At 33.4% G+C, this 27,045-nt stretch overlaps 4 protein-coding genes across 4 annotated transcripts; 3 read left to right on the forward strand and 1 right to left on the reverse strand.

The window, feature by feature from the left end:
- Positions 1 to 6,405: 6,405 nt before the first annotated feature.
- On the reverse strand, positions 6,406 to 7,550 carry LOC100253906 (uncharacterized). The gene has a single exon (XM_002285728.5). It carries the CDS (start codon positions 7,442 to 7,444, stop codon positions 6,494 to 6,496), a length of 951 nt encoding a protein of 316 aa, XP_002285764.1. The 5' UTR covers positions 7,445 to 7,550; the 3' UTR covers positions 6,406 to 6,493.
- Positions 7,551 to 15,008: 7,458 nt separating this feature from the next.
- LOC100259041 (uncharacterized) lies at positions 15,009 to 16,708 on the forward strand. Its single transcript, XM_002285726.4, has one exon. It carries the CDS (start codon positions 15,601 to 15,603, stop codon positions 16,558 to 16,560), a length of 960 nt encoding a protein of 319 aa, XP_002285762.1. The 5' UTR covers positions 15,009 to 15,600; the 3' UTR covers positions 16,561 to 16,708.
- A 4,684-nt stretch (positions 16,709 to 21,392) lies between these two features.
- LOC100264214 (protein PHOSPHATE-INDUCED 1) lies at positions 21,393 to 22,631 on the forward strand. Its single transcript, XM_002285725.5, has one exon. It carries the CDS (start codon positions 21,427 to 21,429, stop codon positions 22,486 to 22,488), a length of 1,062 nt encoding a protein of 353 aa, XP_002285761.2. The 5' UTR covers positions 21,393 to 21,426; the 3' UTR covers positions 22,489 to 22,631.
- A 2,626-nt stretch (positions 22,632 to 25,257) lies between these two features.
- Positions 25,258 to 26,395, forward strand: LOC100242154 (protein EXORDIUM-like 2). The gene has a single exon (XM_002285723.4). It carries the CDS (start codon positions 25,326 to 25,328, stop codon positions 26,229 to 26,231), a length of 906 nt encoding a protein of 301 aa, XP_002285759.1. The 5' UTR covers positions 25,258 to 25,325; the 3' UTR covers positions 26,232 to 26,395.
- Positions 26,396 to 27,045: the final 650 nt, after the last annotated feature.

Below are 27,045 nucleotides of genomic sequence, written 5' to 3' on the forward strand. Positions count from 1 at the left end.
ATTCAAGAAATAATTGAAAATACGATGAGAGTAAATATTTAATTTTGTTATTTTTAAGTTTTTTGTTTTAATTGTATTTAATTTTTCAACTATTTTAGTTTTAATTGTTATATTTATTTTTAAAATTTCTTATTTTATTGTTTATGTCAACTAACAAATTTTTTATTTAATTTATTTTTTAAAAAATAAGAAGATGAATGGATTTATTTATTACAAGATATAAAATCAAGATATTTTTTTAAAATTAGGATTTATATAATACAAGATAATTTTTAGAATTTCAAACAGATTTGAAAATCTATTCATATTAAAGTTATTTGCCCATAAATACATCTCCATAACTTCAAAAGAGTTGGAGATCTAAATTTATTTAGAGTGAGTTCATTTAAAAGAAAGCTTAAATAGCCACAAGCATTCAGGGGTTATTGCGCCGCTTGCAAACATGGATCATGTTGTCAAAGGTTGTTGCATTGTATTATAGACATGGTATAGGAAGAGTATAAATAATTTTTTTTATATTATATTTTTGGGAAGAATCCTGTAAATTTATTTTATTTTATTTTATTAGTTTTATATTTTTGGGAAGAATCCTATTGAGATTGTGCTAATGGAGTCTCATTCCTTATATAAGTAAAATCCCCTTCCACTTTGAGTCTGTTCTGATTACAAGTAGAGTCTCATTGGGAGTGTACAGGTCACCCCTCACTCTCTAAATATGAATACCAATTTTTCAAGATAATTTTTTAGAGAGTCTTTTCATACATCTATTTGGAGGAATTTTTTTTCAAAACTCGAGCCGTACATCTCGTTTATGCAAGATCTAACTGTTGAATTACACCGAGTTCGTCTTTGAGGATGGTGAATCTATTTCAAGAATAGTATTTGTCACGCCTCAACCTAAGTTTTTCTTTTTATTAATTTTGTTCTTATTTGTGTCTTTTGCACTAATCATTTGTTTCCATACCTTTAAATCTAACACATGGATCAAGTTGTAAATTAATAAACATGCATCACGTTGTAAGAGGTTGTTGCATTGCATTACATATATTCATCAAATTATAGGTATTAAAAGTGTCATGTAGATGTGTATAAATTTAACTTTGATATATATACAAAATTTATTTCCAAAATACTTTCCAAAAAGTTTTTTTAAACACGTCTGATTTGAATATTAATATTCAAAGAATAGACTTTGAAGGAGGTTTGAGTTTCATGAAGGAAAAGAAAAACACTTTCCAAAAATTCTTTTATAAGCACGTGTCATTTGAATATTAATATTCAAAGAATAGACTTTGAAGGAGCTTTGGGTTTCATGAAGGAAAAAAATGATGTTGGAGAGAAGACCGCTTCTAATACCACCAGGTGTGCAAAATCTTTCCAAATATACAAATTTGAAAATAAATTTATTTTTATTAATTTAAAATTTTGAGAATACGATCCTTATTTTATCTTCTAATTTATTTAATAATTAATATCTAACAATTAATTAAGCTTAGGCTTTGATTTGGGCATATGACACATGTCATGATCCTATTTAAACACACAGATGATATGTCATAATTAGTAACAGAAGGAATTTAAAGAATTTCAATATGTTAATAAATGAACAAAATTTTAAATTTCTTATCTTTTAAAAAAAAATTGCTTTATTTAGTTTCTTTTGAATGGACTCTATATGACAATTATTTTTAGTGGAATATTTATCTTGGATTTTATAGAACAAAATTTAAAATGTTTAATTGATAATATAGGATCATAGTTGAAACAATAAAATTTATTTATCACTTAAAAGAATTAATTAAATAGATTTAATAGAATAATAAAAAAATTTGTTAGGAATATTTGAATTTGAAAAACCTTTAAAGATCCAAAATTTTGTATAACAAGAATTTAAAAGATTTAATTGGCAATTAAGAATCCTAATGGCAAAAGGATTTGAGCAAACAAAATTTATTGGCAATTTTTTTTATAAAAAAAAGCTGATATATTTAATTTAATATTTATAAATTCAAGTATTAATAATATTTGAATTAAAAAACATAAAAACAAAAAAAAAACAAAACAAAACAAAACAAAACTAAACTGGAAGACTTATATTTTGAAGGGTTTATGTTGATTGGCTTTCAAACACCACAAAAGTTTTAATTTGAATCTTGCAGATTTTTGTGTAGAGCAAATTAAAATTTTGATTGGTCGTTTAAATTTCAAGTGTCACAAAAAAGTTTTGCTTTAATTTATGTAAGTGGCGCCGAATTTATTTTATTTTATTATTTTTTGCTATTCAAAAATGAGTGATGTTAGAAATATGTTTATAAATAAAGTAAAGAATTAAATAGGAGACTTCAATCAATGAAACTACATCTTTTAAAGTTATTTCATAAATCTATTTCTTTATTTTCTTCTTTTTTTCATTATTTTCTTTTCTATTATCAACCGTATAAAAAGTATATGATAAACCTACACTTTTATCTTTTATTTTATTTATATGTAATAAAATTATACTTTAATTTTATGGTAACTTTGATTTTATATTTTATTTATATATGATAAAATTATACTTTGATTTTATATTTTATTTATTTTATTGAAGCGCATAAACATACGTGGATATCAATTAGAAAATATGTTTTTCTTTCTAGTAAAAAATTATTTAAAAAATATCATAATTAGATATTATGAAAAATAAGTGCAATCCTCATAACTGAAAGTTATGAGATAAATAACAAAATTACAAGTATACAGTATGCATATGACTTTTAATTACTTTTTAATTATATTGTATAATTGGAAGTCAACAATATTGTGTAGGTAGAAGCTATAGAATGAAATAGTTCATAACCTAAAACTATGTATAAATTTACACAATGAATTCATAACATGAAGTTATGTACAAATTTGCTCAATAAATAGTTCATAACCTGAAATTATATATAAATTTATATATTTTTTTTATTCTGACAAAATAATTTGAAGTTATAAAAAATATTAATTTTTAATTTCTATTTTGTATTCATACACTTTTATCATATTTGTAATTAACAACAAAACATAGCAAAATCTTATATCATTATATTTTTAGACATTATTTATTTGATAAAATATTGTTAAATAATTTTATTAATTTGTTTATATTTTATTTCAATAAATTGAAATATTTTCTCATTAAATTATTGCATATATAGTTTTCAAAAAATGTCAAGCTTGACAAAGCTTAGGTTTGTTGTCCTTGATATTTTAAGGCAAAAACTACTTATCATAAGTTCTAGATACTAAAATTCACCTAAATGTAATGAATCTTGGAAATATTACTAAAAAGGAAAATGACACATCCTTGCATAATTGTACCAAAGCTTTAATATTCCTTGTCATCACATTAACGAAGGATTAAAAGATGAATACCTTATGGTAAAAATTCCTTTCATCATTTGGAATAATCTAAGTGAACGATATGACCACCAAAAAATTACAATCCTTCCAAAAGCATGTTATGATGGGATGTACTTGAGATTATAAGATTTCATGTTTTTTAGTGGCTACAACTTAGTTTTATTCAAAATTAGCTCACAATTAAAATTATGTGGAGAGAAAGTCATTGAAGAAGATATGCTTAAAAAGACATTTACGACTTTTCATGTTGTGAATGTACTCCTATAGTAGCAATAATGAGAGCGTCGTTTCATTAAATATTCAAAATTGATTTAATGTTTTCTTATGGTTGAACAAAATAATGAGCTTTTACTGAAAAACCATCAATCTCGTCCTATTGGATCTGTGTCATTACCTAAAGCTAATGTCCCATATGTCCAAACTTCTGAACATGGACAAGAACGTGGATATGGATAAGGTTGAGGTAGAGGATGTGGTCGCGATTGAGGTCCTAGTAAATACAATCCATCACATTGAGTTATAGGTTTTTTTTTTTTTTTAGAATCAATCATTTTAATTGATGTATTAGTGGACCTTTAGGTTATAGTTTGGACAAATGTGTCATTGGCTTCAAGCAATGACACGGTCCCAACATGATGAAATTAATGGTTTTTCGGTAAAAGTTCCCTATTTTGTTCAATCATAAGAAGACATGAAATTAATTCTAAATATTTGGTGAAACAACGCTCTTAATATTGTTGCTGCATGAGCACATTTGAGGCATGAAAAGTCGTAAATGTCTTTTCAAGTATATCTTTTTTAGTGAGTTTTTCTTCACATAATTTTAATTGTGAGCTAATTTTGAATAAAGTCAAGTTGTAATCATTAACAAACTTGAAATCTTATAATTTCAAGTGCATTCGATCATAGCATACTTTTTAAAGGATTACAGTCTTTTGGTGATCATATTGTTCCTCCAAATTATTCCAAATGATGAAAGGATCCTTGATCACAAGGTATTCACCTTTTAATCCTTTATCAATGGGATGACAAAGAAATATTAAAGTTTTTACGCAATCCTACAAGGATGCGTCATTTCCTTTTTTTTAATAGTGTTTCTAAGATTCATTACATCTAGATGAATTTTAGCATTCATAACCTTTTAATCCTTTATCAATGGGATGGTGAAGGAATATTAAAGTTTTGACATGATCGTGTAAGAATGCGTCATTTCCTTTTTTAATAGTATTTCCAAGATTCATTACATCTTGATGAATTTTAGTATTCATAACCCAAGATAAATAGTTTTTGCCAGAAATATTGAGGGTAACAAATTCAAGCTTTGCCAATTTTGACATTTTCTAAAAACTATATATGCAATAATTTAATTAGAAAATATTTCAATTTATCAAAATAAAATGTAAAAAAATTAATAAAATTATTTAACAATATTTCATTAAGTAAATAGTGTCTAAAAATATAATGATCTAAAATCCTGCTATATTTTGTTGTCAATTATAAATATGGTCAAAATACGTGAATACGAAATAGAATTTAAAAACTAATTTTTTTTTATAACTGCAAGCTATGTTTATTTTGTTAGAATAAAAAAATGTACAATTTATAAATAGCTTCAAATTATGAACTATTCATTATGCAAATTTGCACATACCTTAAGGTTATAATCTATTCATTCTATAGCTTTTAACCATATAATGTTGTTTTATATAACTTTCAATTATAAAGTATAATTAAAAAGAAATTAGGAATCATATGTATAACTTCTTACTATATATTTGTAATGATGTAATTTACCCCATAACTTCTACTTATGAGGATTATATATATTTTTTATATATAACTTCAAGTTATGATCTTTTTTCATAATTTTTTACTAAAAAAAAAACATATTTTCAAAATAATATCTGCATATGTTTATGTATTTATATACGATAAGCAAAATAGAAAATCAAAGTATAATTTTATCACATATAAATAAAATAGAAAATAAAAGTATAGGTTCATCACATACCTTTCATGTGAGAAAAAAGTTTTTCTGGCAGCAAATTCATCACTCTTTGTTATCAAAAAGTTTTTCTAAGGGGAATATAAGTTGCTCGAGTTGATCTTCAATAAGTAGTTTAGTATGCATAAAGTACTTTTTCACGTCAATCTCTCCTTAACTAATCAACCATTGTTTAAGATAGATTGTAGAGAGTTTTATTGAAGTCTCAATAAGACCATTAACCAGTGCATTACATATGGAAGAGTTGTATTATTGTTTGAATTCAAAGTTTTCATATAATTTGTGCATCAAATTGTTATAGACATTATTTTCATTATTGGTAAGAATTTAGTGAGGAACACTACATAGATGCTAGTCCAAAGGAAGTTAATAGTTGTTTCATTATTAACTTCCTTTAGAGTCAGTTTTGCCCATTTGAAAAAACAATCTATAGCCACCAATACACAAATGCCTGATCATATGAAGATTTTAGTCTAATTGATCATATGAAATTAATTAAGTCCTCATGCATCAAAGGACCCAATGCCACCCTTGGATGTAATGGCTCTAAGGTAGTATCTCATTCTCTTTATTTATTTAAAAACGGATTATACCATGTCTAGGCCAAGTATAAGAGCTATTATTGGAGTAGTTTCTTGTAAGGTAAAACAATACGGGACGATGTTTCATTTAGGAGTAACAAATCCAACCTTGATACTACTCACTCACAACATAATTATTTTATTTATTTAATTATTAAAATTTATTTATTTATTTTGAATCTCATATAGATGATATGCGAAAATTAGTGATCGAATAACTACAATCAAATAATTTGTCATACTTGTGCAATAAATTACTTTGTAATATTTTATTAATAATTTAATAAAGCTTTTTAACATTTTTTTTAATATAAGATCAGCATAAATGCCAACTGTTGTGACTTTCTGAAACGGGCCGATTATTCGGCCTGTCATAGAGTTACTTTCTCTTTTCAGGTCTTTTGGGTTTGATGATTTGGAGTGGGTATGATATGTAGAACACTTGAGAAAAAAAAAAAAATTACGATTAAGAAGAAATTAGAATATCCACACATGTACAATCCACTAAAAGTCAACCTTGTCAAACAACAGTTGAGCACTGCGAAGTAGAAGGGTCAAGCACTGCAGGTAGGAGGTATTTCCTGCTGTTTACACCCAGCGCATTATAGCTCGCACCGGTGCTGGAATCCACCAACAGCTCTCCGGCGTATCCCGGATAAGCTCCTTTCCCATAAATTCCTGGGCAAGCTGAAGCCACCTCCAGAGGCGCCTCAGCTGAGCCCTGGAAATAGCCGTTTCCAAAAGGGTTGGTTACAGTTCCGGCCAGAAGAGTCGCTATATTTTCGACCATGCCATCCAACCCCACGTCCCCGTTGGGTGCAATCAGTGGTGTTGTCTGTGGTCCGTAGATGGGTTGGTGGAAGGGCCACGCGCATTGGCCAGGGCACTGAGTCTCCGAGTTCCCAACCCAGATGAAGGCTGACCTCTTTCTAGCGTCCGACCCATGAAACCCGCAGTTGCTCATACAGAAGCCTTCAACTGCAACGTCTTTTGCTGTGAGAACCAGAGTTAACCCACTGGATTTGGAGCTTACAGCACGAGCCAACTCGGAAATCTGGGATTTCTTGAGGGTTTTGCCCATGGAACAGGACTCATCTGAGATTTGATTGGACAGTTCAATTTGGATCTCCCTTTTGCCAGCCTTTTTCAAGTAGGTTTGGATAGTTTTCCACCACTGCGAGGTTGAAGGTTTTTTAGAGGAGAGATTCTCTGGTTGATCATGTGGGTCGAGGGAGAGAAGAAAGTCTGCAACAATAGATTTCTGAGCCGGTGAGAATTGTCCGTACCAAAGAATTGATACTGGGAGATGTCCTTCAAGCAAAGCGCCATTATGGTATGTGAGAGCCATGGGTGGTGGCTGGTACAATGAAGTTAGCTTTCTTGCGCAGAAACACGGGCTAATGAAGAACAAGTGAAAAATAACAACGACAACAACAAGAGAGTGTGTTTTGAGGGAGAGAGAGAAAGCCATTTCAGAGATAAACTAAAGAGTGTTGATGTTCGAATAAAGGACAGATAGTTTAAAATTTTAGAGAGAAAGGTTTTGGCTTGAGTGGTGTGAGAGAGAGTCAGGGAGTGGTGAGAGTATATGTAGGCGGGAAGGTGCATGCACCGTGCCGATAAACTGCCCTTGTACCTTTCATCACCAGCTTAGCAGATAAAAAAATTAGAGAGATCACGAGAATTTGGAAAGATGAGGTGAACGGGGAACATCTGGCAAGAATCTCTCTCTGTGCGTAAAGTATTTTTTGTATAGAGATTAGGAGACTCTGCTGACGCTTACATCGATTTCATAGATGGTAATGTGGCATGCAAGGAGGGAAGTACAACCGCGACTCTTAATGGACAAATGGGTGGAGCTATGGGCTGCATGTGTTTGGAGCTGTTTCCTAGGCAGTTTCACATTTCTTCTTCATTAATTATAATCTTTTTTAAAAGAGGATAACTCAGATTAATTCAATTGATTTAAGGGCACCCCAACAATTAAGAGCATGTCTTAGCCAAGAGAGAAATGTCCCATTTGTTCAGACTAAAGTTGTCCACATCAACTTGGCTTTGTCTTCTAACATCTGCCTGAGGGCTCAGGACCTCGTTGTTGTTGCATAATAATAAGTGTTTTGCAGTACTGCTGTTGGGGATTATGATTTTGGTGTTTTCAAAACTCATGTGTCCAAATGGAGGTAGCCCAGGTTCATATGTACTGTAGTAATGATCAGAAGTCTATCCTCATCTAACATGCAATGCACTTGCCCATACATCATGGGCATTCCGAAAGTTTAGGTTCATATTGCAGAAAAAATGATGGCAGGCACTAAGCTTGCCATGCTCTTGTGGGTCCTAATGTTATGTCACATGCCTCTCTTCATTGGGAGTGGGTGGGGTAGCTATAAGTTGGGTATTCTGCAATCAACCTGGGATATATAAACCTATAGCCCATTTCCTATATGCATGTAGTATAGTTGATTACACAGCCTATCCTTTTGGAATAGGCTTTAAACTCACCTAACCAACACGGATTAAATTTCATCAGCAGTACAGTCCCCTTGGCCGGTCCGTCAAAGGGTTCCCCATCAGAGCAGTTGAATTAAAGCATCTCATTAAACATTGTTATGGTCATCATTTGATTTGACCTTTGACCTAAAAGGTTCCTTCCCAAACTTTAGTTGGAGAATAATGATGGAAATCAGATTAAGATTAGGATCAATCGAATTGGGAGTCATAGGAAAAATCTCATGAAAACAAACTGACTTGTTTTAATTATCCACATTTGCATATCACTAATCTGTTCGATCTACTCAAAAGAAAATTCATTTAATTCTAAATGCATCCCAGCGAATTGAGACAATGACCACACAATGATCACATGTATTTTTACTTTTATAGCAGTCACAAACACGCTCACATGACCCTTTTTCTAGTGTGAAAGCCTGGTACTTGGTCGGCAAGCAGACTCTGGCAAGAAAAGTGGAATCATCCATTTCTTAGAGGGCGTCCGAAATCCAAATAGACCGTGAAGCTTACATTTCCCAAGCACCACTCGTGCAGCTTCAATATTAAACTATTCAAACTTTCATTAATTGGTGAAACCATCCTCGCAAGTATAGAAAATATATGTTGAACACATCAACTATCAGCAGACAGGCTGGTTGCTCGGATCGAGTTTATTGGAAGCTGGTGGCTTAGGAGATTAGAGGGTGTCTTCTGATGATGCTACGAATTTGATATTGAAAATGTCACGATGATAGCTTTACTTATTCAATGGACGCCAAATTCATTAAGAAAATGATAGTCAATTTGTCGCCCGTCTTCTACACATGATTTATGATCAAACGGCTTAAATTTCATGATCATGAGTCATCATCATTAATTACCCTTGAACCTAGATTTTGAGCACTTTGAAAATGCAGAAATAATGGGAAGATTGACTGTGTGAGTGTATTATTGATCTTCCAGGAAGGTGGGGCATTGACTGTTTTACAAGCATATCCCACAAGGCTTGCTGCCATCTTCTCATACAGGAATGATTTTTTGGAAATGGCTTTGAAGTGAAGGCATCTATGTTGAATGGGGGACAGGATATACAGACCATCCATATTCCTCCGGTCTCCTGCTTACCTGCATCAATGACTTGTAACTTCAATAATTGTTTTTTAAATTTCTTTCTTCTACAAACAACTTTTTCCCTTTCTTATATTTGAGAATTTGAAGAATGTTCAAAACTATTACCAAAAATTACAAACTATTATGTTATTTATTCAATAATGTTGCATGCAGGGATGCCACCGGGTATGTTTTTTTGGATGCTTGTCCTTAAAATTTAAATAATAAGTTGGGGACGGATTTATGATTATTTTTTAAAATTGGGATGGATTCGGACAGGTTTAGATATTGTTTGTCCCACCTGCCTGATTATTTTTCAAAATTAATTTTAAATTTTAATTTAATTTTGATTTTCCCATTTTAAAAATATAATAATAATAATAATAATAATAATAATAATAAATTACTTTGTGATAAAATAAGGTATAAAAATTATAATATTTTAATTATTTATAAAATATATTTATTTTAATGTAATTTAAAATTTTAAATAAAATAAAATAAAATAATTTTACAAAAAAAAGTTAAATAGACCTAGTGGGGCAGAAGAGAGAAATGCATACCTATTTTGTCCATCCCTTCTATTTAATTTTTTTAATTGGACTGAAATAGGAATAATTTTGAATAAGGGGAATGGAGTCGGGATGGGATGGCCGCCCGTTACCATCCCTGGTTGCATACTTGCATGTAAATGAATATAAGGCAATAGCAGCAATTCCCACACTCACCGAATATTTTTCAAATATTGGTTCATCCTCTGCATGTTGGTCAAGTCAGAATCCTTTTCTTCTGTGTATGCCCTGGCGCAGACACTTTAAAATTTTTTAAATCATTCAAGGTCTGTTTGGTAGTTTCCATTTTGGAAAACAAACAGTATTTTTTTTATATCTAAACATATATGGCCATAGAAATGAAAACAAACACAATTTTTTCTTTAATTATTTTTTCCTTTTGAAAAAACTATATAGTCTATATTTTATAGTTGATACTTTCTTGAATCTCATCTCTCAAGAAAATATTTCTTTTGGAAAAATATGAGGATATCGTTAAAAATTTGAATTGTAAGACATTCAAAAATTTTCATTTGAATTATTAAGAATTTCTTATATGGAGAAGAAGACCACCATTTATAATAATACATGAATTATTGGTTAATTTAGATGCTTATCCAATTAGCACCTCAATTTTTCTTTGAGTTTGCAATAAATTATAACTTTTAGTTGACCAATGTATTAATATGATATTAAATTATCAATTAATTTAAAATTTTAATTTATTAGGTAATTGATTAATAATATATTGTAAAATAATGGAGAATTTATAGAAGCCAACCCATCAATTTTCACCAGACAAGCTGTTTTGCTTAGGATTATGCAATATCTTCCCATAATAAATTAGAAACTATTTGGATGTTCAGCACTTAATTAGGTTACAAAAAATAGCTTAATTTTCATTGGCCGTGGATGAATCGCTTATCAATAATTAGTCTCTGGAGCCTGATTTTCAGTACTTTCAATCAGAGAAATAGCAAGATTGACTCAGTCGAGATATTAGTTGTGTTATTGTCCTTGAATGAAGGGAGGGCATGAACCCTCAACATATCCACAAGGCCTGCTTCCATCTTCTCATACAAAAATTGATCTGTAAATTGCTTTAAAATGAAGCAGTTAGGTTGAATGGGGGACACGATGTGCAGGCCATTCATATTCTTCTGGTCTCCTCTTCGCCCGCATGCATGACTGGTAACTTCAATTATTGATTTCCATTAATTCTTCTTGCGATATATATTTTTTTCCCATCTCTTCTATTTGAGGCTTTTAAGAGTACCCATAGCTTTAGGAATCAAAATAATTCAAAAACAAACAAACAAACAAACCCATCCTTCCATGTGAATGAACAGCTTCCATATTCTTCCAGCTTCAAATTGAATTTTAGATTCAATTAATTGAAAAACTATGGCATACTTTCATGCCCATCAGACATCCAAGCAAGAATGTAATCTTGCTCTGATCCAAAGGGATGAGAAGATGAGTGCAAATGGACAAGTACAGCTACAAGCTCTCCACATTACAGACAAAAAGAATCCCTTATGAGGTGAAAGTCAAGAAAATGAGCAAGCAATCTAGGCTTAGATTCACGAGACACACCACCCGTGCCCCTACAAAGCCATATTAAACTGAGGATAAAGCCTGCACCACCACCAGACACGGCGTCGAATTTAAGAAGAGTAATGCAAATGGATGCATTATCAAAACATTTCAACGTTATTAATATATAGAGTTGAGATAAGGTAGTTTTATAATCACATGGATTAATTAGGAGTGAATGCCTCGTGGCCCGTGGGTGCTAGCTTTTGGATAATGTTTTAAGATATCGTTGCCTGGCTCGTGAATTCTAGGTTTTAGTCTTTTAGATAGGGTGACGACTGGCCTCCGCCCTCCGCCCTCCGCCCTCAGCTCACCTTTCTCTTTACTTTGATTTCCACCTAATTTGTTTTTATCAGGCACAAATCCAAAGTCCAACTAAGAAGCTTCCATTCACTATGTCAAGCTATCCAATATCATCATCATAGATTCATAGCTTCCCTTGTCTATTTCTTGGAAAAATCTTTCAGGATTTCATTTATTTTATAAGAAATTTAATGTTAAAAAGTTGTAAAACAGTTTAATAAACCATACTTAATTGCCACAAAACACCATTCATACGTCATTCATATTCTAATTAAAAAAAAAATAATTTCTTCACTGAGAATTGAGATTGCAAACATTGTTTTGATGAAAGAATGTAAAATTATATCGAAAACGATGGGATAAATTTTTTTATGCTATTCTGAAAATCATTACCATATCAAATTAAAAATATAAATTTAAATAGGATTAAAATTTTAACTATGAGTAACTTTAAATTTTCAAATGTAATTTGAGAAGTAAAATTTAATTTAATATATTCATTTGTATATCAAAATTAGAAAAAAATAATCTTTCACAACATGTTTAAAATTTATGTCTAAATTAAAAAAATTATCAGGTACTTATAAATTATTTTTCAAATCAATACTCCATTTAAATGAATATAATGAATTTGCTATTTATTAAACTTTCATTTGGGTACATTTTTATATTTTTACTTAATTTCTATCTATAAAATGTAGAAACTTTAATAGAAAAAAAATTACAAATTTATTTTTTGTTTTAAAAAATTATTTTTTAAAATTCTAAATTTTTAGATGGTAATTTTTTTTAATACCTCACAATTTCCAATCAATTTTTAGAAACCTTTTAAGATTTTTTTTAATATTTTATATGTAAGTTACTATTGTTTTTTGTTTTTTGTTTTTAAATTACATCTAATACACTAACGCTCATTTAGACGCATTTCCTTCTTTTTTTTTTTTTTTTTTAATGATAATAACTTTTACAACATATTATAATAGCTCCTATGTAAAAGATATACACATTTCTTGTGATTTTTTAAAATTTTGAGATAATAATTTTTTTAGTGGCTCTAATTTCATAAACAAATTTTTAAGTAAATTTCTTGTTACAGAAGTTATTATTTTATGTTTCTAAAATAAAAAATTGACAAATGTATCCAAAGTACTCATTTACAAACTCCATCTATATCAACATTTGGAATAACAAAAAATAAATTAATCTGGGTCTTTTGGTCACATTTTTATTCTTTTAACTTAAAAACAAATTTAAGAAAACATGGTTAAATGACCCATGTTTTCCTTTTGATTTTAAAAATTGATAAAAAAATTTCTACTTATTTTTAAAAATTATTTTTAATTTCATTTTTTTTAAAAAAAAATTGTTTATAAAGAAGAACAACCAAATATTTTTTTTTTTAAATAAAGCTCTTTTTAAATCACCATGAAACATGCTTTTATTTACCACAAAATAAAAAAACTTTTAATTTCTTAAACAGTTTTTCATTTAAAAAATTTATCCGTGTATAAATTTTGAAATTGTTAGGAGCAATGGCTTTTAATCATTTTGATGACATGCCCCAAAATCTAAAATTTTTATTAAGCAATTAAAATATCTCTGAGAGATATTTTTGTTCAATGAATCAATGGAATGGAGTGCATGAGAAGATATTCAAATGGTGTACATGAGAAGACATATCATGTTTGGTTCAATGTTGGGGATTAGAAATGACAATGAAACGAATTGTCTCGTCCCGTCTCCATCATTCAAGCATAGTAGTTTCATTCCCACCCAAAACGCCATCCTTACCCTGGACTACACATCTTACTTACCCTCCACGCCTTTTACAGCTCAGCTCTCTCATAGACAATGATTGGCATCATTATTTGGAAAAGAAAAAGGCAGACAATAATCATCGAGACAAAAATTAATAAAACATATGTTAAAAATCCAACCTGTAAGGCTGTAACCCACCAAAAGTCCCTGAGAAGGTGCAGGGGAAATGCTAGTATGATTTTGTGCACACAGTTGATTGAGGATTGCCATGAAACTTAATGTGTAAGTCAAAATTCTAACCACTACGGAAATAAATCTTAAATGGAAAATGAAAAATGAAAAATATTTGAATAAAAGATATGTTTGGAGAAACAAGTCTATCATAATTCTGCATTGGTAGCATTATTTGGAAAAAAATATAAACCATGGCTTATCTTTTATTAACCTGCATTGCTCAAAGCAGTAGTAACCAATTTTTTTTTCTTTATTTAGATTGGTCAATTTTAAATCTTGAAACACGTAGCCCCACACGTGACCAGCAAAATGGCTTGGTACTAGGAAAAGCAATTTGTGCCCAAAACGTGGGAGTAACAAAATGGGTATGAGACTTTTAGTTTTAGTCACTGGGGAGAGAATTTTGGCAGCAACAAGTTTCTTCTTTCTTAACATTACAGTCTTACAGAGTAAACTTAGGGCCATGCTACCAGGGAGAGGCAAGGGATTTGGCCCCAAAATGTACGATTTTTCTTTGTTAAATCAATGCAAACAACTATCACCCATTAATTTTAATGAGTGAAATCATTTTACTCCAGAAATCAGAAGTTGCAATAGAGTAGTAATAGAAGGCGTTCATAATTTTGGGTTTAAAGTGGGAAGTTAATTAAAATTTGGGCAAAACGTGCTTACTGGGGGTAGTGGGCAATAAAGAAGTGAATAGAGGTGGTAGGGGAGCTGTCATCCAGCTGGACTCTCAAATGCAAAAATGGGTATTCGTTTATCCCAACTCACAAGTCACAAGTCACGAGTAGTATGTGAATTGGCAATGGCAGCTAATGACTCATGAGAAATGGCAGAGCGCGTCATCTCTCCTTCTCGCCTCGGATGCTCACTGTCACACTGTTTCCCCACTCTTTTATCAACCTCAAGGTCCCAATGCTGACTGCCAGTTGGATCGTCCGCGCTTCCCGATATTATTTCTATATTGAGCCCCAAGCCCCTTCCAGCCTGTCACCTTTCCTACCTTCTCCAACGTCTCTCTCTGCCTTTTTTGCTTTTCCCATTCAATGCCCTTCACTCTCTCCACCGCTACGGCTCCACAGTACTCATTCTGAGGCCTACTTTGGTCAAATCAAAAGTCCTCTCAAACTGTATCCAAGCTGTATTTAGGTTTTGTCCTGTAGCTATAAAAATTGAAAAGGAAAGGAGAAACTGACTTTAACAGGGGCACTCCTCTGGAAACTTTTAAAAAAGTGCCGGCTGGCATTGCCCTTTGTGTTCTTAATGCATACAAAAGTGCAAATGGCTTTGTGATTTTTCTGACTGGAGCGTGTTATTTGGGGCCTCAGGTTTTTTATAGAACCGCGTTGGAGAGTACCGTTGCCTCTCTCAAACTTCAACTGCCCCTTGCATCTTTCTGAGCAGGTTCGAACGAGGCCCCACCGCACAGCCCACTCCTTCGATTTAAAATTGTGACACCAGACGGTCTATATATAGAGACTCACACCCCTCTTGTCTCTACACAGACTCAAAACCACATCAGCAGCCTCTCCTCCTGCTTCATTTTCCTTGTCCACAACATTTCTCTATCTGCGTTCTAAATATGGTTTCTTTTATCTCTATACGCCATTTTCTGCCATTCCTCTTTGTGATCTCTCTGTTCCATGTGAGCTATGCTGCGAGGAAGCTCAATGAGCTGGTACAACAGCAGCCTCTGCTCTTGGAATACCATAATGGCCCTCTCCTCTCTGGAAAAATCTCTATAAACCTAATCTGGTACGGCAAATTCAAGCCTTCCCAGCGGGCTATCGTTTCAGATTTCATTACCTCCCTTTCTTCTTCTTCCCTGTCTCAGGACCAGCCTTCCGTTGCCACCTGGTGGAAAACCACAGAGAAGTACTACCACCTCACCTCCAAGAACCCATCTTCACTCAAGCTCTCCTTGGGCGAACAAATACTCGATGAGACCTACTCGCTCGGGAAGTCACTCACAGGGAAGCAAATCGTTCAGTTGGCTTCCAAGGGTGAACAAATGAACGCCATTAACGTGGTTTTGACCTCCTCTGATGTGGCCGTGGAAGGGTTCTGCTCCAGCCGCTGCGGGACTCATGGATCTTCTTCGAGTTCCAAGAATGTTCAAGTCAAGGGCAAGAACTACAAGTTTGCATACGTCTGGGTTGGGAACTCTGAGACTCAGTGCCCTGGCCAATGCGCCTGGCCCTTCCACCAGCCCATCTACGGACCCCAGAGCCCACCGCTAGTCGCACCGAACAACGATGTGGGTCTGGATGGCATAGTCATAAACTTGGCTAGCCTCTTGGCTGGAACTGCGACCAACCCTTTTGGAAATGGCTACTTCCAGGGTCCGGCGGAGGCGCCCCTAGAAGCTGCATCGGCTTGCCCTGGGGTTTACGGGAAGGGGGCATACCCTGGGTATGCTGGGGATTTGTTGGTGGATTCAGTGACTGGTGCTAGCTATAATGCCCATGGTGCCAACGGGAGGAAGTACTTGCTTCCTGCCTTGTATGATCCTTCTACATCCTCGTGTTCTACTCTGGTCTGAAGCAGATTAGTGTCTTGACGACAGAAACTTCGTAGAATTTACAGGCCTTAGAAAAATCCAGAGAGATACTGTTATTCATTCATTTATTTGTTCTTCCCGTGGTAGTTTCAATAATATCAAAGCAAATTGGTTTGGTTTGCTTTTTTCACTTGAATGCATCTTTCCAAATTACAATGCCTCAACATGAATGAATGAGGTGATTTGTTGCAGTGTTGAGGATATTCCCAGTGAAATGGGTTCTACTCATTGAGAATTACTTTAATTACTCTTATGTCCTTCCTTCTCAGTGGTTGTACCTGTGCCAGCGCTTAAAGCCGTGTGCAGTATGTATAAAGGCGTGGCATATGGAATTTTATCTCTTAACAGGGTATTGGATCACAAGCACCCCCAACACAATCACGGGATTGAGGCGAAATAGACATAATAGCATCCTCCCACGTAGAAATTGTTGACTTTGATCCTCAAACAAGAAATTGTTAATACCTAAATATAAGATTCTAACAATTTTAAACGGATTTACATAATTAAGAAAAATTTATACATAATTAAAAAACGTTTAGTCACGTCTAAAATTTCCCGTTGGATAGAATTATTATTTTATCAAGAGCTTTCATACAATACCAATGCCATTTAATGTGCCGATAATAATAACATTATCTTAGCAATGTATAATAACATTTGGCACTTTCATCTTTACGTTTGCCTTAATGAGTAAATTACCAATTAAAAATATTGCTAAGAAGCTCTAAACGGCATTTTGCATTGGAGATGCTCTAAAACATGTGTTAATCACACATTTCTAAGTCTCTTAACTCTGGATCTACTTCATTAAATCAGGAATTGTGAGGTTACCATTAATAGTGAAAAATGAGACACACACTTCCCAATTATCTTACTATTATAACCTCGGATTCTCCGCCGGCTTGGCTGAATCTAAGTACTGGGTGTGAGGGTTTATAAGTGGATATACTCAAGGCAACTAAGCCTTTTTTTTTTTTTTTTTTATGAAGTGAGATCTTATACTTTGAAAAGCATTGGAAGATCAACTAAATCTATTTTTCTACGGAAGAAGTGAGATCTTATATATATATATATATATATATATATATTCTTGTTTTGTATAAGTGGATAATTTATTTTCCTAAGATAATTTATTCCTAAGAAAATCTTACTTCAAGTATTTTATGGAATCTAAAAATTTAAAATTTTTATTTTTATTTATAATCTAAATGTTAAATAAAATTTTAATATTAATTTTATAATTTTATACAAATTTATGATTTCTCATTTTAGTAAGGGAAATTTTTTTTAAAATTATATAAATATGAATTTTTCTTCATTATTTAGAAGCCGTTAATGTTCTTTTGACTCACACGCATATAATATCTATCCGATTAAAATTGCACCATTAATATGTTTGTAATATCTCATGTTAATGTTCTTTTGACTCAAACGCATATAATATCTATCCGATTGAAATAGCACCATGAATATGTTTGTAATATCTCATATTGATCGGGGAAAATAGAAGATATTTTTTTATGCAAACCTCCACAACCCGCTTAAAGAACGAAGAATCGAAACCATTTAATGTACGCGTCCGGACAGATAGTAATGGAGCAGAGCCATTTCCATTTCTCTTTCTTCAGGTATGCACTAACCAGGAAGCACCCAACTTTCTCCCTTCCCATTTTCCTTGTTGGAGTCAGCTGTCTTCAGTGTCCGTATCTAGTTTTTGTTCCGCTATCACACTCCTTTTTGTTCCGCTATCACACTCCATCTAGTTATGTGCCATAATTCCCTTTGTCATATTCTGACGGAAAAACCAATTAAATCCTTAATCATCAAGCTAAAACATTTGTTCTTTGAAACTACAAATTTAGGCTCTATGTGGACCCCGCATTTCGGCTTAATGCGTTTCCCACTCGATGACGAAACTCGATTTTTATTTGAAAAAAATTGATTTTTATTGATTAAGAAAAATGACTTGGAGTCGTCACTTATTTTTGTTTTATTTTTAAAGGGTAAACAAAATAAGAAAGAAAAACCCTAAGTGTAACTCCTTATTTTGGAAAAGGTGGTCTGTGAAAAACCGGATCGGGTTCGGGGGTTAGGTTACTTATCGGGAAGGTACGGTAAAGACCATAGCACCCCTCTAAGTCCCTAAAAACGGGTCTCTACTAATAAAATGAAGCTAACATGGCAACCAATGAGAAAGTCAATGAATACTCAAATCGATCATGCACGTATGAGTATCAGAATATGCAATAGAGGATAACCGAAGTGAAAGTGGATGCGTACCTGATCAGCAAACGGCAACGCGCTGAAAGAACCCTTTTCCAGTAAGGCTCTGTTTAGCTGTCAATGCCTTCAATCCTCCTCCAATGTCGACAAAGCCAACCAGCTTACCCTTCTGAACAGCACCCCCTCCTCCTGCAGCTCCAATGAACCCCTCCGAAGCTCCCTTCTCCTCTCCAGCTCAAGAGATCACTCTCTCAGCCAAAAGATTTCTCCTCTGCCCCAAAAACTGCAAAACCCCCACAACCTTCCAAAAGCAACCTCACTTTCTCAGAATCCTTCCTCCCTTCCTGCCTCAAAATGACTAAACAAAAGCTCTCCCCTCAAAAGATCTCTGCAGCCTCCAACTTCTCTCTCCCCTCGTTTTTCCCCTCAACCCTCCGTGTCAAGATATCTTCACCTCTTTTACTAAAAGCCCATCTCTGAAAAGCATCTCCCTCTCTGAAAAAAAATCCCCAACGGCAGCCCAGACCCCTTCTCCTGCAGCTGGCCTGCTGCTCCTCAACAGAAACGTACCTCCTCTCTAACGGCCAGAATATCTCCATGCCACGTGTCAAACTCTCACTCGCTCCTCAATTCCACCATCTGTTTCTATGACCACCAACCACGAGGCGACACGTGGCTCCTTGAGAGCCCTCCACCTGCAAAGAATTATAACCTGTAGAGATGCAAAGGAATGAGCCCCAAATGGGGGTCTACACTCTAATATTAAAATTTATTTTTAAAATAAAAAAATAGATACTATATCTATTAATGTTTATTACTTATTTTTAAGAGTTTTGGGTCAAAATGGTCATTTTAAAAAAAAAAAATTGTAACATCTAACCACTCTTTGAAACTTATGTTCAAATTAGGCTCTTTGGTACCACGTAGACGCCGTCTTCATTAAAAAATATTTTTTTCATCATTTTAGTTAAAGTCGCAGTTGATAATCGCGATTTCATTTTTGAACTAAAGTCGCAGTTGGCAATTGTGGCTTCATTTTTAAACTAAAGTCGCAGTTGACAATTGCAGTTTTATTTTTGAAAAAACTGTAGTTGTCAACTGAGACTTTAGTTAATTTTTTTTTAAAATTTAAAATTTAATTAAAAATTATTAAATTACAAATTTATGATTGAAAAATTAAAATATACTTAAATAATAAATTATTTATATTTAAATTTAAAAATCTAGTATTACTTCAGCAAACATAAATTGATAAATAGAATATATTATAAATGAATATTTTATTTATTAATAAATTAATAATCTTAAAATAATAAACTTGTATAACATATAAATAATATATAAAATTGTATAATTTATTAATTTAAGATATTTAATTTGTTGTTTTTTAAAATATTAATTTATTTGTATTATGATAAATTTATCTTTATCGAAATAATTGTATACTTTTAAGCTGCAATTGATAACTAAGATTTCAATTATAATTTTTTTTACTTTCAAATTTAATTAAAAACTATTAAATTACAATTTATGATTGAAATTTAAAAAATATACTTAAATAATAAATTATTTATATTTAAACTTAAATTATTTATAAGAACATGTTCATATTTAAATATAAATAATTTATTATTTAAGTATATTTTTTAAATTTCAATTAATTTTTAATTAAATTTGAAAGTAAAAAAAAAAAATTATAATTGAAATCTCAATTATCAATTGCGGGTTAAAAGTATATTATTATTTTGATAAAGATAAATTTATCATAATACAAATAAATTAATATCTTAAAAAACAAAAAATTAAATATCTTAAATTAATAAATTATATAATTTTATATATTATTTATATGTTATATAAGTTTATTATTTTAAGATTATTAATTTATTAATAAATAAAAATATTTATTTGTAATATATTTTATTTATCAATTTATATTTATTAAAGTAATACTAGATTTTTAAATTTAAATATAAATAATTTATTATTTAAGTATATTTTTAAATTTTAATCATAAATTATAATTTAATAATTTTTAATTAAATTTTAAATTTTTTTAAAAAATTAACTAACAGTTAACAATTACGACTTCAATTAAAATGACGAAATTTTTTTTTAATAATATAATATTTAGGTGTTACCAAAAAAAATCAATTTGAACATCATAAGTCTCAAAGTGGCGGATGTTACCATTTTTTTTTTTTAAGGTTCATTTTGACCCAAAACTCTATTTTTAAAATCTGGTTTTCAAAACAATCATGGAGGATGATGAGTTGTTCTCCAAAGACGTTCAAATAAATGTATTTATAATTTAGAAAATGGTAAAAAAAAATAACAAAATGGAAGAAAAATAATAAAGAAAAGAAAAGTTTGACGATGATAAAAAGTCACCCCTAGGCTCTTAATGTCCTTAGCTGTAAACGTAGGGTTTTTGATTTTTCACAGCGAAAGACAGATCCGCACTCAACCAGATTAATTTCGAACGCGCTATTGAGTATTGAGCTGGCATTTGCTTCGCTTTTCGCCTTTTCCCTTCCTTCTCGGCACTTTCATTCATACCCTCCCCCTCGCTCCTCTCACGCTGTTGGTCACACTCTCCCCACTGCCTATTTTACTATATATATGAAACCCCCAATTCATCTTCTCCTCACTCCAAAGTTCCAAACCCCCACCAAAGCCATCTATCTCTACAGCTTAGCTTCACTGCACTCTAAAGTCCTAACTACCATGGCATCTTTCGTTCCTACTCAATGCCTTTTACAACTCCTCTTTGTGGCTTCTCTGTTTCCATTCATCTCAGCAGCCAGGAGACTTGCTCAAGACCAGCAACCTCTGCTTCTTCAATACCACAATGGCCCTCTTCTTTCCGGAAAAATCTCCATTAATCTCATCTGGTACGGAAAGTTCAAGCCTTCCCAACGCGCCATTGTTTCTGATTTCATTACCTCCCTCTCTTCCTCCAAAACCACCCCCCACCAACCCTCTGTTGCGGCGTGGTGGAATACCATCGACAAATACTACCTCCTCATTAAGTCCAAGAAATCCACCTCCCTCGGTCTCTCCCTAGGCACCCAAATCCTCGACGAGAACTACTCTTTGGGTAAATCACTGACCAGTCGAAATCTCAAACAGTTGGCAGCAAAGGGGCAGCAGAGCAACGCCATTAACGTAGTCTTGACATCTTCTGATGTAGCCGTTGAAGGGTTCTGCTCCAGCAGGTGCGGAACACATGGGTCTTCTCCCAGCTCCAAGACTGCTAAGGTTAATGGCAAGATCTCCAAGTTCGCATACATCTGGGTGGGTAACTCCGAGACTCAGTGCCCAGGTCAATGCGCATGGCCATTCCACCAGCCCATTTACGGACCCCAGAGTCCACCCCTGTCCGCACCCAACAACGATGTGGGTATGGAAGGTATAGTTATGAACCTGGCTAGCCTCTTGGCTGGAACTGTTACGAACCCCTTTGGAAATGGATACTACCAAGGTTCCGCAGAGGCTCCCCTGGAGGCTGCATCGGCTTGCCCTGGGATTTATGGGAAGGGCGCGTACCCTGGCTATGCCGGAAAGCTGTTGGAGGATCCCACCACAGGTGCTAGCTATAATGCCAATGGTGTGAATGGGAGGAAGTACCTGCTTCCTGCATTGCTTGATCCTTCAACTTCCACCTGTTCTACTCTGGTCTGATAGACTGATACTACTATGCTTCTCTAAATTCATTTAGTTGTATAGCACGGAGAGGATAAGCGATTCTTTGTTTGTATTTGATTAATTACCATTATGTATTCTTTTTCCCGTCTGAATAAATGAAATTCCAATGTTTTCTTTCATATCCAAACCAGCTCAGCCTTCCTCTGATATTTTTTCTTCACATCCCAATCCCAATCCCAACAAAAGCCGCACTGCGCCCTCCTCTGCTATTCAAACTCGTCTGTGGTCAAAATCATTAATGAGATCCACCATTGGAGAAAGCTTTATAATAAGGAAAGTTTTAAGCAAAACCTTTAGGACATGGAATGATCTGCTGCTTTTCTCGTCCTATATTTTTAATTTTTAATTTAAGACTTGATTTTCCAACCTCCTCTACATGCCATCATTATTTATTCTGAAGTTGCAATTGAAAGAAACGTTTATAGCACGTTTTGCAGGAATATTATTAATAATTTAACTATGTAACATTCTCAAAAGGCAGTCTAAGAAGATGTATACTTCCAACCTTGGATTTTGTCACAATTATTCATGGCCCGGCCTCCACATGAAATTCTAATAGATGTTCAATAATTCAAACGGAAATGTGCAATAGAATATGTCAACCCTTCAATGTGAGGATGGTTTGGCTAAAATTTTAGCTTAAATTAAGATTTTAGAGAATATAACATCATAATTTTTTTTCATGTTTGTCGTAAGGAAGATATAAAAAGGGCCTTATCACGTTTGTGATATAAATTTTCTAATTTAATTTGATAATTTCTTTTTTCTCATGAAAAAAAATTTCCTCAGAATGAATGCAAGTTGGTTTTTGAGATAACAATACGTTGGCTAGATGTGTAATATATGAAAAATTAGAAAATAAAATATTTAACAAATTTTCTCCTGTTAATTCAACATTTCTCAATATTTTTATAAAATTAAAATTATTATTTTTAAAATATTATTTATAAATCAATTTAAAATATTTAATATTATTATTCTATAACAAAATAACCTATTAATTTTTCTTTTTAACTTTTTAATACCTAATAAAAATAAAATATTAAATCAACAAACTACTTAATACTATTTAATTATAAAGTCTATTTAAAATTAAATTCGAAAAAAAAAAAGAAAATACCATCTTAATCATTTCGAATCAATTCTCCAAATTAGATTTTGAGGGCTTAATTTTTTAACATAGCATCATTTGAAATTTTGAATCGATACAACTTTTATAATAAATAAGTTTTTGGCTAAAAAGAGTATATATAAAAATAATTTAATTTCACACCGTCTATGTATCTTTGTAAAAAGTTACTTTATAAAAGTATTTGATTCTTAACTTAATTTTTAGAAAAAGCTCCTTAATCACGAATCTCTCATTTTTTATATATTTAATAAATTTGTTTTATAAAATTTCTTGAATTGTTTGAAACATATGCTATATGATTTCAATGATATTTAAAGTAAAACCTTGATCAACTAACTTTCTAGAAGACATAAATTTTTTAGAAATCTAGAACTTTAGGTGTAGCAATAACAAAGATATTTAAGTGGCATACAAGTCAGATTGTTTTTGAGGAGTTTCAAACTTCAAATCATAACCGGTCCAAATGTTATACATTTGAGCAGGAAACAGAAAGACTGTCACTAATTTGGGGTGTTAGTTTAGCCAAATTAAGCTAGGGCCATAAGATGTTTGGGACCACCTCGATTTTAAGTCATTTTGCCAACAACTATGGAGGCATTAACAACTAACTAGGCAGGCCGGACCCTTATCCATTTCTATAAAAGACATCATCTGTATGGCTACCGACCTAAATTTATTGCATGCCAAATGAACAAATTTCATACCCAATAATCACATGTAACTTCTAATTAGCTGGGTGTAATTGTTTTGTCATTAAAATTGCTGTCCCGGTCCCATCACATGGTGCGAATACATCGTGATTTGTTAACTTAATTGGAAATATTACAATCCAAACAACTAAGATTGTGGGTATTAATGGAAAATCCAATATTGCAATGTTGATGGTTGCAACTTGCAGCTTGGATCTTATACTTATAGTCTCACACTTGTTTCACACGTAGTCGATATGATCATGAATAACGGGGTCCATCCCCTAGGGCCCCGTGATAACAACAGAGCACCTAAAAATTAAAATGGTGTGCATGTAGCCGCCGCCAGGAAAACCATGCCAGTGTTCGGAATAATTTTGGCTTTTGTGTCTTTCAAGCTAGCCGCTTCTCCAGAGAGATGGAAGCACGGTATCGATCGAATCAAGTGGATCAGGGCCCGGAGTTTTAAATGGCGCACACCGATGTTTTGAGCCATCTAAAACCATGAGCATTATTGATTCCTTGAGTTATTTAGAAAATGGGGATGTGCTTTCAGCATATACAAACTCACCTGTGACTATCTTACTCTTAAAGCAAATAATCACGGACGAGTGCTAACCCTAGGATCGTTATCTTCACATGCAAGGATTACCTACTTGTTATTCCCCCTGTCCCTTGACTTTGGGTTTTATATTTTTGGACGATCAGAAAGAAGGAGACACCTACCCTTGATAACCACGTCATCAGACACAACCTGGCGAAAACTGCCACGCGTTTGACACTAAAAGTGGTCAATTAATCAACGCGGCACGATTTCAATGTTTCTTCCATCACCCCCTTTTGGCCAGCGCCACACGCGCACGCCATGACGACACTACCTTTCTATGACTATAAGTATCGCAACAATCGAACTCTTCCTTCACACTCATTCCTCACCAATCCAGCTTTTCACACTCTCTGCATCACCTTCACCCCACTACTTTACCTTCTCAATGACTTCTACTTACCATTTCTCCATCTTTGTTTCACTTCTCCTACTCTCCTTCCTTCTCAACCCCACCTCCGCCACACCTCGAAAACTCTTCTCTCTTGTTCAAGAGCAACCTCTCATTCTCAAGTACCACAACGGGCCACTCCTTAAGGGCAACATCACCCTCAATCTCGTTTGGTACGGAAACTTCTCCCCCATCCAACGCTCCATACTCGTCGACTTCCTCCAGTCTCTCAATTCCCACACCACCACGCCCCACTCCGTCTCATCGTGGTGGCAGACCATCCAGAAGTACAAAGGAGTCTCCTGCACCCTCGCCGTTGGGAATCAGATCCTCGATGAAGACTACTCTCTAGGGAAGTCATTGCGAAGTTCAGACATCATTTCCTTGGCTTCTAGATCAAACCAAAGGAGCGAAATAACCGTGGTGTTCACGTCGGCAGACGTGGCGGTAGAAGGGTTCTGCATGAGCCGGTGCGGGACTCACGGGTCAACTCAGAGTAAGTGGGCCTACGCGTGGGTGGGTAACTCGGAGACTCAGTGTCCGGGTCAGTGCGCATGGCCATTTCACCAGCCCATGTATGGACCACAGACTCCGCCGCTGGTGTCTCCAAACGGGGACGTGGGAATTGACGGAATGCTGATCAATTTAGCGACTGTTTTGGCGGGAACGGTGACTAATCCGTTTGATAACGGCTACTTTCAAGGGTCGGCTAGCGCGCCGTTAGAGGCGGTGACGGCTTGTACAGGTATATTCGGGACAGGAGCTTATCCAGGATATCCCGGCGAAGTTCTGGCGGATGGAACGACTGGGGCTAGCTATAATGCTGTTGGGGTGGATGGGCGTAAATACTTATTGCCGGCGATGTGGGACCCTCAAACCTCCACCTGCAAGACATTAGTCTGAAGCCTGAACCTAATGGATGATTTGTGTTCTGTGTGGTACCAGCAATTGTTTGTTTGGAGGAGCTTTGTACTCCCAGCTTTGAAGTTTGTTCTTTTTTTTCATCAACCTTATCATATGTAAATGTTTATGTATCATTAATTAAATTTGTTTCATTAGTCAACCAATCCTCTGTCTCCTTTGCCTTCTAAAAAGTTTCAAATTTTTTCTAACAATTTTGGGTCATTAGGTTTAGGTGGAAGTTTCAAGTTGACTAACCAGTTAGCTTCTGGATTTAACTTAACCCCATATTAAGCTGAGGAACCAATCTGGTTTTAGCACATGTGCATTGATTGGTATTCTTTATAATGGAATGTAACTGCTTTCTTTTTTACCCCATGAGAAGATTTCACCATATTGTCCTCCATTCTTGCACACAACCGTATCATCTGACTGAATTTTCTATGAAATAATAATTATTTTGGTTTTTTTTTTTCATTTTTCTTTTTTCTAACACATATAAAGTAAAAAAAGAAAAAATTATTATTAAAATAAATTACAAAATTTATTTATAAATTATATTTATTTTCAATAGAATTAAATTAAAAAAATTAAAGAGATAGGACGAAACCGGAAATTCTCATATTTGTTTCATTCGAATCTTTTTAGGGATAGAGTAACAATTCTGTTGTCGCCTCGCGTATCCGGTGGTCCACGTTGCTGCTATATGGATGGACACGTGATTCTCAACACACAAGGGGTTCTTGATTTAGTGGTTGCACCTGCAAAAGGCATCCGGACAGGGTGTCCGGACGCACCCTCCGATGGTATTGTTAGC

This window comes from Vitis vinifera, chromosome 18 (assembly GCF_030704535.1).
Source record: "Vitis vinifera cultivar Pinot Noir 40024 chromosome 18, ASM3070453v1".
NCBI lineage: Eukaryota > Viridiplantae > Streptophyta > Magnoliopsida > Vitales > Vitaceae > Vitis > Vitis vinifera.